The 13849-nt window shown below is 43.1% G+C and overlaps 1 protein-coding gene across 4 annotated transcripts in view; it reads left to right on the forward strand.

Annotated features, from left to right (window-relative positions):
- PPP2R3A (protein phosphatase 2 regulatory subunit B''alpha) overlaps nt 1–13849 on the forward strand; it is a 337220-nt gene that overhangs the window by 312338 nt on the left and 11033 nt on the right. For all 4 annotated transcript variants that reach the window (XM_040348693.1, XM_040348694.1, XM_040348695.1 and 1 more), the window contains 5 exons: nt 308–394; nt 1364–1520; nt 5381–5429; nt 8714–8803; nt 13561–13736. In XM_040348693.1, coding sequence (XP_040204627.1) covers nt 308–394; nt 1364–1520; nt 5381–5429; nt 8714–8803; nt 13561–13736 — 559 coding nt within the window. The remainder of the gene's footprint in view (nt 1–307; nt 395–1363; nt 1521–5380; nt 5430–8713; nt 8804–13560; nt 13737–13849) is intronic.

Here is a 13849-nt window from a genome sequence, read left to right on the forward strand (position 1 = left end):
CATGTCTTTGGGATGTAGGAGGAAACTGGAGTACCCGGAGGAAACCCACGCAGTCACAGGGAGAACATGCAAACTCCAGGCAGGTAGTGTCATGGTTGTAATTCGAACCAGCGACTCTAGTGCTGCTAGGCAGAAGTGCTACCCATTACACCACTGTGCTACAATCAAATGTGTTTTGATTGCAATTGGAAATGTTGTGGCAGCTCACACAGATCTCAGAATGATTAGTATGCATGCTCTATGCAGTTGGTGTAATTTCTAACACACTGATGCTAATCGGTATACATTTCCTTGTTGAACCCTGCAGGTCATTCAGAGAATATTCTACACAGTGAACAGGTCCTGGTCGGGAAGAATCACACCTACTGAGCTTCGCAGAAGTAATTTCCTGCAGGTAGGAATTCCTATTACATTATATATATGTCCTGGAAGACTCCCCTTGAAGTGTAATTGCTATTGTAGTGTGGTGCTTGGACAATGATCAGGCCACTTATAGCCCCCCTGGGGAGTTGACTACTTCTGATCTGAGCATTTGTTATCGCACAAAGCTGTCTCTCCAAAAGATGGTGCAGTTCGTGGGCTCCGCTGTAGGGTGGTACTCAGACTAGTGCAGAACCTATGGTTAGGTAGGTGTCTGGTTGCATGTCTTTCTTGGGTAGACACTTTCCTAGTTTAAAGTGGGTGAAAACCTTCAAAGTGGAAAAATGAACAAATTGCATATTTCTATAGTGTTTTGCTTGCCTCTCCTCAAAGCAGTAAGTGTCATTTCTCTCTGTAGTCTCTTTCCTCTGCTATCTGCTTGAGTCACTTCTGCCAAGTTTTCCTGACACCAAGAGATAAAAAGGTCACACTGGAGGGACTTCCAGCACAGCCTGTGGTTGCCAGCCTTGGCTCTGTTCCTGTGTTCTGTATGAAGGAAGGTGGGGGGGTCCCTTGCCACCAATCAGCTCTCATAGCTCTTGCACAGTGTGTAACTGCAGCTCTCCGTTCCCTGCTTTGTCTGTGAAAAATCCTTTTTTTCTAGGCTGTACAGGACATATAGCTGCAGATAAACAGGTACAAATTATGTAGGAGGATTTGTTTTACCTCTGTCTCACCTGAGGCCAGTCACTTCACTGGGTATAGGTAAGGGTTTCCAACCACTTTTAAGTGAATTGATCTTACATTGCAAATCAGTAGTAGCAGTAAGTACCTTCAAGCAAATAGGCACATACTATATGTATTATATATAAATTCACATTTAGTTTTAATATGTTCTGAATGCATAGCTTTTTTTTAATGCTCTGTATGAGTTCTACAAATCAGTGCATTATAGTACAACTATTTGATTTTGTGTTCCTTGTGCATGTTTCTTGTTATGTAGACATTGGCTCTGCTGGAGGAAGAAGATGACATTAACCAAGTGACAGATTACTTTTCCTATGAACACTTCTATGTCATATACTGCAAGTTCTGGGAACTGGATACTGACCATGACCTGTACGTCGACCAGAAGGACTTGGCAAGATACAACGACCACGGTGAGTATGGATAAGAGTTAAGCCGGCCATACGTGGATCGAAATTCGTCCAGCTCAGCAGGGACCAAGATTCAGTCCATGTATGGGTAGGCTGATTGTATCCAAGTCAATCCAATCCATCCATCCAGCCTGTCTGATTTTTAAAATACATTTACTGGTGACGGCTATAGGTGCTAGCAGTAATCGTTGCATTTTCGTGGCTGGGAAGGCTCCCTGCGCCCCCTCCTGGCAGAACAGAATATCGCTGCAGGAGGCATTTGAGTAATTTTCTTTCCTGCAACCCATGGTGGAAGGAAAGAAAATGTTGTCTTCTATGGGCCCTAAACTGCAAGAGGATGCTCTCTGAATCTGCAGGGATGTCATCGGGATTACAAAGACATTTTTGGAAGATATTTCTCTTCTGTCTTAGAAATAGTTTTTTTTACTGCACCAGGGATGATAAATACATCTTGGCTGTCGCTCTCCTGTAATAGCCATGAATGTGTTCATTACACCAAGGCTGTGAAAGGGTTGGAGCCACAGCTGTGCTCAGAAGCAGAATGGTCAGTTCTAGAGGCAGAGAAGGGACTAGGAGAATACTTGTTTACTGATCTCCTGCTGCTGTACTGGGTACTTCCAAGATCATGCTGAGAGTCCTGGCACCAGGAGAGGCTTCTGTGCCTCATCTTCTGATGTCTTTATAAAGCAAGCCATTCACAGTCTACAGGGTGGGATGGGGCAGCTTCTGGGGAGGGGGGGGGGGGAAGGTTCACCTCATTGGGAGAAGAAAAGTGATCTCATCGCCTTATAATCACTATGTGGATCTTTTAAAAAGCCTTCGGAGCTGTATCTTAATTCTATAGGTTCATTGCACACATGAAGACAGAGAAATCCGTTTCTAGCTCGCCCTTTAAATGGAGGGGATTTAACCTATTTTTATAGTTTCTTTTTCATTACTAATTGTTTAAAACGAATTGTAAACTGAATTGAGGTCGTATGATCGCAGACCTGATATTGTATGATCGGCTTGCAACTGATGCCGAAAAAAAGAAGGAAAAAAAGCAACATAGTAGAACTAAAAATTAGTAAAAAATAAATAAAAAGTTCTAAGATGATCATCATACAATATAATGAACATATTTTAACAAGAGGCAGAAAAAGAGGGTTCGTATTACATCAGCAGCAGCTGGATCCACATACTCCTTGCCTTTCATGATGGCCCCTTCAATCGCATTGAATCTGGAAAATGTAAAAGTATATTTGAGGGATAATAGTCAAAAACTGTTCTGAACTATGTAAGTTTGATTTTTGAAAGTATATATAAACTCTTTAAATTGCATTTTGTTACAGTTTATCATAAATGCCTTTTGTATGAATAAAATACGTTTCACCTTTTTAATCATTTGCTGCATCTTAGTGCTTGTGATCTTCTGCAGCCTCTTTGCAACTACTTCTCATCATCATGCATGTACCCCAGTGATGCCTGCGTGGTATTTTTCAGGGCAGTCCTGATGGTGACAATGGGCCATGTTCGTTTACGCTGGCATGGCTGCTTGTATTCTCCATTGAAAGCATGTGATAAGGTGATAAAACAGTAGAAAAACGCGTACGGGAGCAAAGCTTAGTTGCTGTATAATAGAAAGTGACTTAACAAGGTGCTTCATTGCTTTATCGCTGGCTGAGATCACAGACCGCTATGATGGCGGAGGGAGAGTGCGCACTGCACATGTTTGGTCAGAAAGACGGAACTAGTATCTTAGACGCTGGTGCTGCACCCAAGAAATATCAGGAATAATGTATCTTTCACATTTACAGTTAAAGACAAACTAAATCAATGGCACTAAATATCAAGGATAAAAAAGTCCTCCACATAGTATGTTAACCTAGTTACTAAAGTCTCATGCCCTCTTTAAAGAGGAACTTCACCCTACCTAGTTTAAAGTGTCTGTAAACCTCAGAAATGAAATGCAAACAAAGCACATCCCTTGATGGTGTATACTTGTCCAGGTCCAGGGCACTAAGGCCTCGTACACACGCCGGACCGTTTCCATCGGACATGTCCGCTGCCGGATTTTGGTCTGATGTCTGTACACACCATCAGACCAAAATTCCCGCGGAAAACAAACGCGGTGACGTGTCGCGACGTGGCCGCGATGATGACGCGGCGACGTGCGCGGCCCTGGAAGTTTAATGCTTCCACGCATGCGTCAAATCAGTACGACGCATGCGAAGGATGGCGGTCGGTCGGACGTGTCCGGTGAGTCTGTACAGACGACCGAACACGTCCGACGGACAGGTTTCCAGCGGACAGATTTCTTAGCAGGCTATGAAATTTTTATCCGCTGGAAACTGTCCGATCCGCCGGACAATTGTCCGCTCGGGCCTACACACGACCGGATCTGTCCACTGGAACTGGTCCGTCGGACCAGTTTCAGCGGATAGATCCGGTCGTGTGTACGGGGCCCAAGTGTAATTTCTGTCTGCTGCCTCACTAATCACTAATGGCAGGTTTTCCTGACACCAAGAGAAAAAAGGTAACAGCAGAGGGATCTCCAACACCCAGCCTGTGATTGACAGCCTCAGCTTTGTTCCTGTGTGCTGTGTTAGGCCGCGTACACACGATCAGTCCATCCGATGAGAATGGTCCGACGGACCGTTTTCATTGGTTCACCTCTGAAGCAGACTGATGGTCTGATGTGCGTACACACCATCGTTTCCAAAACCGATCGGGTAAGAACGCAGTGACGTAAAACACACAACGTGCTGAAAAAAACTAAGTTCAATGCTTCCAAGCATGCGTCTACTTGATTCTGAGCATGTGCGGGTTTTGAATCGATGCTTTTGTGTACTAACCATCGGTTTTGACCTATCAGTCAGCCGTCCATCGGTTCGATTTTAAAGCAAGTTCTCTTTTTTTTGGACCGAAGGACAACAGACCGATGGGGCCCACACACGGTCGGTTTGGACCAATGAAACTGAACTTCAGTCTGTTTTCATTGGTTTGGACCGATCTTGTGTACGCAGCCTTAAGGGTTGTGTTCCTTCCCTCCAATCAGCTCTCAGAATTGATGGTCACTAATAGGAGGCATTGATGAGCACTGATAGGTAACACTTGTAGGCGGAGTTGATGGGCACTAATAGGTGGCATTGAAGAGCACTGATAGGTGGCACTGATGATTGGGGCACTGATTATCAGTGTAAACTATTTACTGACATTCTTGACGGTTTACGGCAGTCCTTTCCTCTCACAGAGTGGGAGGAAAGAGCTACAGATAACCGGCAAATCTGTTTACATGTGATCAGCTGATCACATGGTAAAGGGCCGCTGTGATTGCGCTGGATGCATAGTTCTGGGGGAATGTCCATGAACACTCTCCCAAAATTGGAAGCTCTGATGAAGATCATGGTTTCTTGCAGCGGGGCCCTGAAGGTTCTAGTTACACCTCTGAAATAAGCAATGGGATGTCTGCAGTCATCAGAATCTTTTATTTTCTAACCTGCACTAGAAACATACAGTATCGAGCTAGAGACTCCAGCTTTTATAAATCGGCCACAATGACTTCAGAATGTTAATGATTTGTAAAGAAACCTCTCCAACTTAAAGAAGACGAGGCAAAATCTCAGAAAAACATGAGTCTGCATAGGTGGGTAACAGAGTGTTAGACACAATCCTAAGAGAATGAGTAATGTTAGAATTCTCGATGCCGGAAGATGAAGTAGTGGCCTATCTGTTCGGTCTGGTCTGCCCGCACCCTGAACTCCTTACCCTGGAGGGTGGCAGCCACAGAGCCCATCAATGTCTTTCTGGGTGAATTGTTGGTAAATGTTGGCACTCCTGCTATATTTGCTTTGATTTTACAAACTGTGGTGTTTTCTTTTCAGCCTCTTCAAACAGAATAACCGAGCGGATATTTTCTGGAGCAGTAACACGGTAAGATAAGATCTTGGCTTGTTGTAAATACTGGGTGTGCGTCTGCCATTGCTAAACATGTAAAGAAGAATCCATCTTTTTGACAAATTTAACAAAATAAGGCAGGACAGCGGGCTTTGTACCTATAATATATGTACTCTGTACAGGCTGAGGATGTATTCATTGTAACCTTATTATAGACAGCAGCCTATAATGATGTTTAGTAGGCAATAAAATGTTCATATAGATCCAGAGTTCCAAGCGTCTACAGTTCCCAGGTGGCTTATAGAAACATTGGAGAACTTTCCACTGGACATCATAAATGCTTGAATGTAACTTGGGCACCCCAGATACAACTTTATTGTCTATTTTGCCTGTGATCCATTTTAACCACTTAAGGACTCGCTCACGTGTATATACGTCATTATTTTAAAGATGGATATCTCGGTAACGGCAGCAGCCGCTGCCACAACCGAGATATCCATCTTTCCTGTGAGCGGTCCTTTAAACGATAACGGTGGTCTCCGCAGCGGATTCCCTGCGAGATCACCGTTATCGACGGCTCTCTCGCGCCCTCTGCTGCTTACCAGAGCCGCCGGCGGAGGCGATCGGGTCCTGCTCTGCTGGGATACGAGTGAGGGCAAGATGGCCCCCACCCGCCTCCATAGCATAGCAGGGCGGAAGCGATGTCAAAACGTCACTTCCGCCCATGCTTCTTAAAGGCATATTTTCTTGTTGCCATTTTTCCAAATGACTATTTTTTTTTTTTTTGCATTTTAGTCTAAATATGAGATCTGAGGTCTTTTTGACCCCCGATCTCATATTTAAGAGGACCTGTCATGCTTTTTTCTATTACAAGGGATGTTTACATTCCTTGTAATAGGAATAAAAGTATTTTTTTTTTTTTTTGTGTAAAAGTTTATAAAATAAATAAGAAAACAAAAAAAAAAATTTTTTTAAAGCGCCCCGTCCCGACGAGCTCGCGCGCAGAAGCGAACGCATACGTGAGTAGCGCCCTATTATGAAAACTGTGTTCAAACCACACAAGTGAGGTATCGCCGCAATCGTTAGAGCGAGAGCAATAATTTTAGCCCTAGACCTCCTCTGTAACTCAAAAGATGCAACCTATAGAATTTTTTCAATGTCGCCTATGGAGATTTTTAAGGGTAAAAGTATGACGCCATTCCACGAGTGGGCGCATTTTTGAAGCGTGACATGTTGGGTATCATTTTACTCGGCGTAACATTATCTTTCACAATATAAAAAAAATTGGGCTAACTTTACTGTTAAGGACCCTTAAGGCAAGGTCCTTAAGGGTCCTTTCACACTAGCGGACCGTTCGTCCGTTCATTACAAGTCCGTTTACGGACTTGTAATGAATCCCTATGGGATCGCGTCTGTTAGCGGATGGAGCATCCGCTAACGTCCGCGACCATCCGCGTCCGTCGGGATCCGCTTTTGCGAACGGAAGAAACCCTATTTTTCTTCCGTCCAGTGGAACGGATTGGATGCAGACGGACAGACGGTCCGTCTGCATCCGATCCCCCATAGGGGAGAGCAGAGACAGGGCGGTCTCTGCACTGTGTGCGGGGACCGCCCTATCCGCCGACCGCTCAGCGGGAATGACGGATGATCCCCGCTGAGCTTTGGCGGACACACGGAGCGGACACAGAAATGGTCCGCTCCGTGTGAAAGGACCCTAAGTGGTTTATGCCTCTTTCACACCATGTGCAGGGACATGCGTTTTTCTGCACCTGTCTCCACAGTGTTGGAGTCGCATGCATATTTTTTCTGTACAGAAATATGCAACATTTATGCTTTTTTTGTGCCCTTACCGAGCCATTTATGTTGCAGATTTCTGCACAGAAAACATAAGCATATGACACCAACATTTTCTTTGTGCCCTTTCAGAGACCTAAGTTAAAAAATAAAACACACGTCATCCCAAAATATTTTAGGCTGCTAAACAAAGTAAAATGTTCAGTGCAATAAATTAGGGCAAGTAATTTAAACTCCACTTATTTGACATTAACTGTTTCAAGACTGCGCCATAGCAGATTTACAGGGTTACTCTTCTGTGCAGAATCACATATATATTTATATACGTGATTCTGCACTTTTGCTTGCAGGGGCAAAATAAATCCCCATCAATAAAACACACTGGATGGGGATCTGCCTATGGTAAACAAGGCCGATCTCTATTCTGACGGGGGGAAGGGACAGATTTTGTGTTCCTGCAAAGCAGGAAATAAAATCCATCACTTTTCCTAGTATAAGAGCCTCACACAGTACATAAAAACACTGGCTAGGCACACAGTTAACTCTTTGATTGCCATATAAATGTAACCCCTTCCCAGCCAGTGTCATTAGTACAGTGACTGTGCATATTTTTAGAACTGATCACTGGTTCTCACAAAGTGTCCGATTGTCCACCGTAATATAGCAGCCCCACTTTAAATCACTGATTCCTACCATTAATAGTAGAAATAAATATATAAAATTCCATAAATGTATCCTATAGTTTTGTAAATGATATAGCTTTTGCATAAACCAATCAATGTACACTTATTGGGATTTTTTTTACCAAATGTAGCAGAATACACGCTGGCCTAAATTCTTGAAAAAATTAGTTTTTGTTTGTTTTTTCGTTTTATAAATTTTATGTTTTTATGGTTTTTATTTGGGTACAGCTTTGCATGTCCACGCAATTGTCAGTTAAAGTAACGCAATGCTGTATCGCAAAAAATGGCCTGGTCATGAAGGGTGGGGGGTAAATCTTCTAGAGGTCAAGTGGTTAGTACAGTAAACGATTGACATTTTTTCTGTATCTATTTTTGTTAATTCTTTTTGTTTTATTGAAGCTTTGTAAAATGTTAGTACAAACTCCAAGTGGCTACACATGAAGTTACGGAACATTACAGTTACCCCTTTATAAATTGCATGACAAAAAAAGTGCCGCCGCCACCTAATATCCGATCCCCGGCTGGCTGTGTTTGTTGAGAAACCTGCCAGGGAAAAGTGGGTTCACAAACACCAGATGGTCAGGCATCTGTTATTTTGCAAGGGTAGTGGGTCTGTTGGTGGATCGTCATCATGGCACTGGGGCAACACCCTCGGGTAGCTAGCCATCATGATTGATAGTGGATCGATCTTACTAAAAGATATGATTGATGGATTTACATTGGGTGACATTGTTTACTTCAAATGTCTATGTAGCAATTAAGCTGTATTCCCCCTTTTAAATGAAAAGGCATGTTATACAGACGATGTTCATCCAGAGTAATATATATTTTATGTGCTCACAGGGGGAATGCTGTGCAGAGAGAGGGAAGGATGAGCTATGCAGAGTTTGTCTGGTTCCTGATTTCCGAGGAAGACAAGAAAAACCCCACCAGGTAATATTCTGGATTCCATTCTCCATCTTGCATGCAATGCATTTTTTGGATGACAGATAAGTGATGCCACCAAAGAACCATTCACCTAAACGCAATATTCATTCCCCATGGAAAATTCTGATCAGGATTTTTTAAATAAAGTAGGTATATCATATGCTGGAATAGGCATATTCCATGGTGTGCGGATGCCATCTAGTGGATAAATATAACAATTGCTAGCTGGAAATTTAGTAGACCAAACTGAAACAGTTATTGGGTGAATATTTTTAGTTTTGTACAAAATACCTACTGCAGCGTGTTAAAACCAAAATAGATTAACATTAAATACACGTCATCCAAAAAGGGCATATAGATTGCTATTCTTCAGTCTCCAACACCGATATCTACATTCCATTGTGCGCATTAAATAAAGTTTTGTCCTTTATTTATAATTGGGATTTTTAACTGGTAGGCAGTATACAGCCCGTGAAAAACTAACTTCCCTTTAAAACAGTTTCCTATTAAAATACTCAATAAAAAAAATATTGGTAATTCATATCTCATGTTGGCAGGTTTACATTTTAGATGGTACCTAACAAACAACCTCTGTTGATTAGGGTTAAAATCAAGGTTGGTGAGAGCCAAGAGGTGTTGCTTGTTTACATTTTTGATTTTAGATTTATCTGATCTTTTCAATAATTATGTAAAAAAATAAAAAAATGCTTTTAAGATATAAATGTTTTTCACTGACTGTATATTGCTAACCAGTTCAAATTCTAACTATAAATAAGGTCAAAACATTATTATAATTAACATTACTTTAACAATATTGTCTATGGTCAAATGGCTTAGGTGCCATTAACACCTATGCAGGCACCTCTGTTCAGGGCAGCCCAGTTATTTTAATGGGCCATTCTCTGTGTGAAAAATATCACAAAAGCTGTGCAAGAACCCCCCCCCCCCCTTTTTTTTGTGTGCGAATTAGCAAGGTGAGTTGGGGGTACCATTAAGAATTGCTCCACCATGCATCTGCAAAAGGGATATACAATTTTTGTGTGTTGCAAGAATGCACACAAATGAATGCACATTCCTGCAACACAACATGGTGAGCCTAGCCATTGATATTACTAAACATGGAGTTACTTTAAGTCATGGTGTAGACAACATAGTTACCAGCTCTTCCTGATATCCAGATATAGGGGCAGATCCACAAAGAAAGTACGCTGGTGTATCTAGTGATACGCCGGCGTACTTTCAAAATTCCCGAGTCGTATCTTTGTTTTGAATCCTCAAAACCAGATACGACGGCATCTGGGATAGATCCGACAGGCGTACGTCTTCGTACGCCTTCGGATCTTAGATGCAATTCTTCGGCATCCGCTGGGTGGTGTTCCCGTCGTAATCTGCGTCGAGTATGCAAATGAGTTATTTCCGACGTTCCACGAACGTACGAGCGGCCGTCGCATTCTTTTACATCGTTTCCGTTCGGCTTTTTTCGGCGTATAGTTAAAGCTGCTATCTGATGGCGTACGCAATGTTAAGTATGGCCGTCGTTCCCGCGTTGAATTTGAAATTTTTTATTTTGTTTGCGTAAGTCGTCCGTGAATGGGGCTGGACGCCATTTACGTTCACGTCAAAACCAATGACGTCCTTGCGAGGTCATTTGGAGCAATGCACCCTGGGAGTTTTGACGGACATTTAAATGAAACACGCCCTCTACTCGCCGCATTTGAATTCCGCGCCCTTACGCCGCGAGAGATGCACTACGCCGCCGTAACTTACGGCGCAAATTCTTTCAGGATTCAAACCAAAGCCAGGTAAGTTACGGCGACGTAGCGTATCTGAGATACGCTGCGCGGGTGCAGATCTTTGTGAATCTGCCCCATATACTTTTGTAGAGTTGTGTCCCTATATTATTATTATATTTTGCTTCTTAAGATATTTGTAAGTGGAGTGCCTAAAAGTCAGGCAGACTACATAATTTAGTTTGGCATATCTGCTGTGAAAGGAATGTTGTGTGCTGTGTTCATCCAAAGCAATAGCATAAATCCTTTTCTTAGTCCACTTTTTAAAAATGGAGAAGTGCTTATTCTGGGACACCTTGCCAGAAGAAGAAGCATTTCGTGCAATTCTAATTGGTCAGCGCAGTCATGTGGCTATGAGAGTACAGTTTGTATTTTGTTTGTGGCTGATAAACTATTTAAACAAATCTTTAAGACGAATGTATATATTAGAGGAGGAAAGAAAAATTTGGGGTGATATCCATAGCACCCAATTATTATTATGCAGACCCACTGGTATTGAAATGATTGGCAGTCTCAGCCTGGGCTCCCGCCAGGTCAAACCCTTAACACATTTCACTCTGCCCCTTGGTGCTTAATCATGGGGATGCATGGGGAATCCCCATGATTAAGGTCTGGGGGGCAGAGTGAAATACGTTGGCTGCATGGCCTGGCGGGAGCCCAGGCTAAGACTACCATTCATTTCAATACCATTGGGTCTGCATTGATGTGCGTTTTCATGGGATCCATCCTTTGCTCAACAGTTGTTTGGAGCCGAGACAAGCTCTTTCCTTGACCTACACTCAGTGGTGGACACAGGATTGCTTTCCCTTGTAGCATGAGTGGCACATATTTTCCATTACCGGTTCACAACCAATTATAATATTTTAAAGAGCTACTCCACACAGACAGTTTTTTTTCAATATGGGTTTAGTTGATGCAGAAGAGGTAAATTATCGTATACTATCTTAAATCTCATAGGGACACTGGTAGTGAGCTTTTGATTCTAGGTTTGCAAACCTGCTGGGGCCATTACAAGAGTCCCACTACTATTTGAATTTTGTGTTATGAAGAATATTACAGGAGGAGGGTGCTCAAATCCAAGGTGCTAGAGAAAACCCCTAACTCCAAAGGCTGTGGGGAGATTTCTCTACTGGAATCCTCAGGTGATATGAACGGGCAGTAAATATATTGCTCACAAATCTCCACCAATTACTAAAATATCACTTTTTGAGTGGCAGCCTGAGTTGGCAGCCCCACAAACATGTGAGCTGAAAGTTGAATGCAATGATCAAAACTTTTCTATTCTATTCATCCAGTCTTTATAAAGGACGCTCCATATTCTCCAGTAGAGTACAGGATTGCCTTCCTAAAACAGAAGAAGGTATTTACAGCACCATTTCCTTTAAAAATCAGAATAGTGGTAAATGTCTCATTTAACCAGTTAGCAACCGCCCTATAGACAAAATACGTCTACAAGGCGGTTGCTTAACTCTGGGAGGGCGTCAATGTACGTCCTCCCAGAATCGCGCTCCCGCGCGCCCTGTGGGGCGCGCACACGGGAGTCTCCGTGATCGCCGGGTCCTCTGGACCTGGCTGATCACGGATCACGGTAAATCGCCGCTGATAGGCGGTTTACCACGTGATCGCTCTGTCCAATGACGGAGCGATCACTAGTAAATAAACCGTAAATAAACCGGCGTCATGTGATGACGCCGGTTCCTCCCTCTCCTCTCTGTACCGAACGGTACAGTGTGAGAGAGGAGAAGGGAGAGAGCGGAAGCAGCAGCAGCTGCTGCTGCTGCGGGCTGGATCTGTGACACATGTAGTCACAGATCCAGCCATCCATCCCTCCCTGTGCAATACTCTGCAATGCCCCCATACTCTGCAATGCCCCCATACTCTGCAATGCCCCCATACTCTGCAATGCCCCCATACTCTGCAATACCCCCATACTCTGCAATGCCCCCATACTCTGCAATGCCCCCATACTCTGCAATGCCCCCATAGTCTGCAATGCCCCCATACTCTGCAATGCCCCGCAATACTCCGCAATACCCCGCAATACCCTGCAATACCCCACAATACTCCGCAATGCCCCGCAATACTCCGCAATGCCCCACAATACCCCACAATACTCCGCAATGCCCCGCAATACTCCGCAATGCCCCACAATACCCCACAATACTCCGCAATACCCCGCAATACCCTGCAATACCCCACAATACTCTGCAATACCCCACAATACTCCGCAATACCCCACAATACCCTGCAACGTCGTCTATGGGGATTTTTAAGTAGCGAAGTTTGGCGCCATTCCACGAGCGTGTGCAATTTTGAAGGGTGACATGTTGGGTATCTATTTACTCAGCGTAACTTCATCTTTCACATTTATGCAAAAGAATGAAGAAAAAATACTAAATTTGCCAAATTTTATAACAGAAACAAAGAAAAATTATTTTTTTTTTACAGAATTTTCAGTCTTTTTTCTCTTATAGCGCAAAAAATAAAAAACCCAACGGTGATTAAATACCACCAAAAGAAAGCTCTATTTGTGTGAAAAAAAGGACGAAAATTTCATTTGGGTACAGTGTTGTATGACTGAGTAATTGTCATTCAAATTGTGAGAGCACCGAAAGCTGAAAATTGGTCTGGTTATTAAGGGGGTTTACGTGCCCAGTGGTCAAGTGGTTAAAGGTGGTGGGAGAGGTCTTTAACTGTTTCCTTTATGCCCCAATGGCAAGTATATACAGCACTGCACTTGGTGTTACTGTATGAATGCTGTATATGACCATATTTAAGTCCTGGACCTTTTAGTTCCTTTAGGTCCCTCACTCCATGTATTAACCAATATAAATAGGTAAGAAATGCTCTTTTTGAGTCCGTATCCTCTTGCTCCTTTTCATTTGTTTCTCAGCGCTTGTACATGGTTTACTTCTAGGACATGAAGGCCCATAGGTTTATTTTATTAACACTGCTTTATCTTCTCCCCTGTAGCATTGAGTACTGGTTCCGCTGCATGGACATGGATGGAGATGGAGTGTTATCAATGTATGAGCTAGAGTATTTTTACGAAGAGCAGTGCGAAAAGATGGAGACCATGGGCATCGAGCCACTACCCTTCCAGGACTTGTTGTGTCAGCTCCTGGACCTGGTGAAACCAGAAGAAGAAGGTAGGATACAGTCATAATATGGGAACTTGTGGCCACTAATAAATAGTGTGTAAGCTACCTAGTGTGTTGTTGTAACTGTAGATTAGTGACATGAGGATTACTGAGGTGACCTT

The sequence above is a fragment of the Rana temporaria genome, chromosome 4 (assembly GCF_905171775.1).
Source record: "Rana temporaria chromosome 4, aRanTem1.1, whole genome shotgun sequence".
Taxonomy (NCBI): Eukaryota; Metazoa; Chordata; class Amphibia; order Anura; family Ranidae; genus Rana; species Rana temporaria.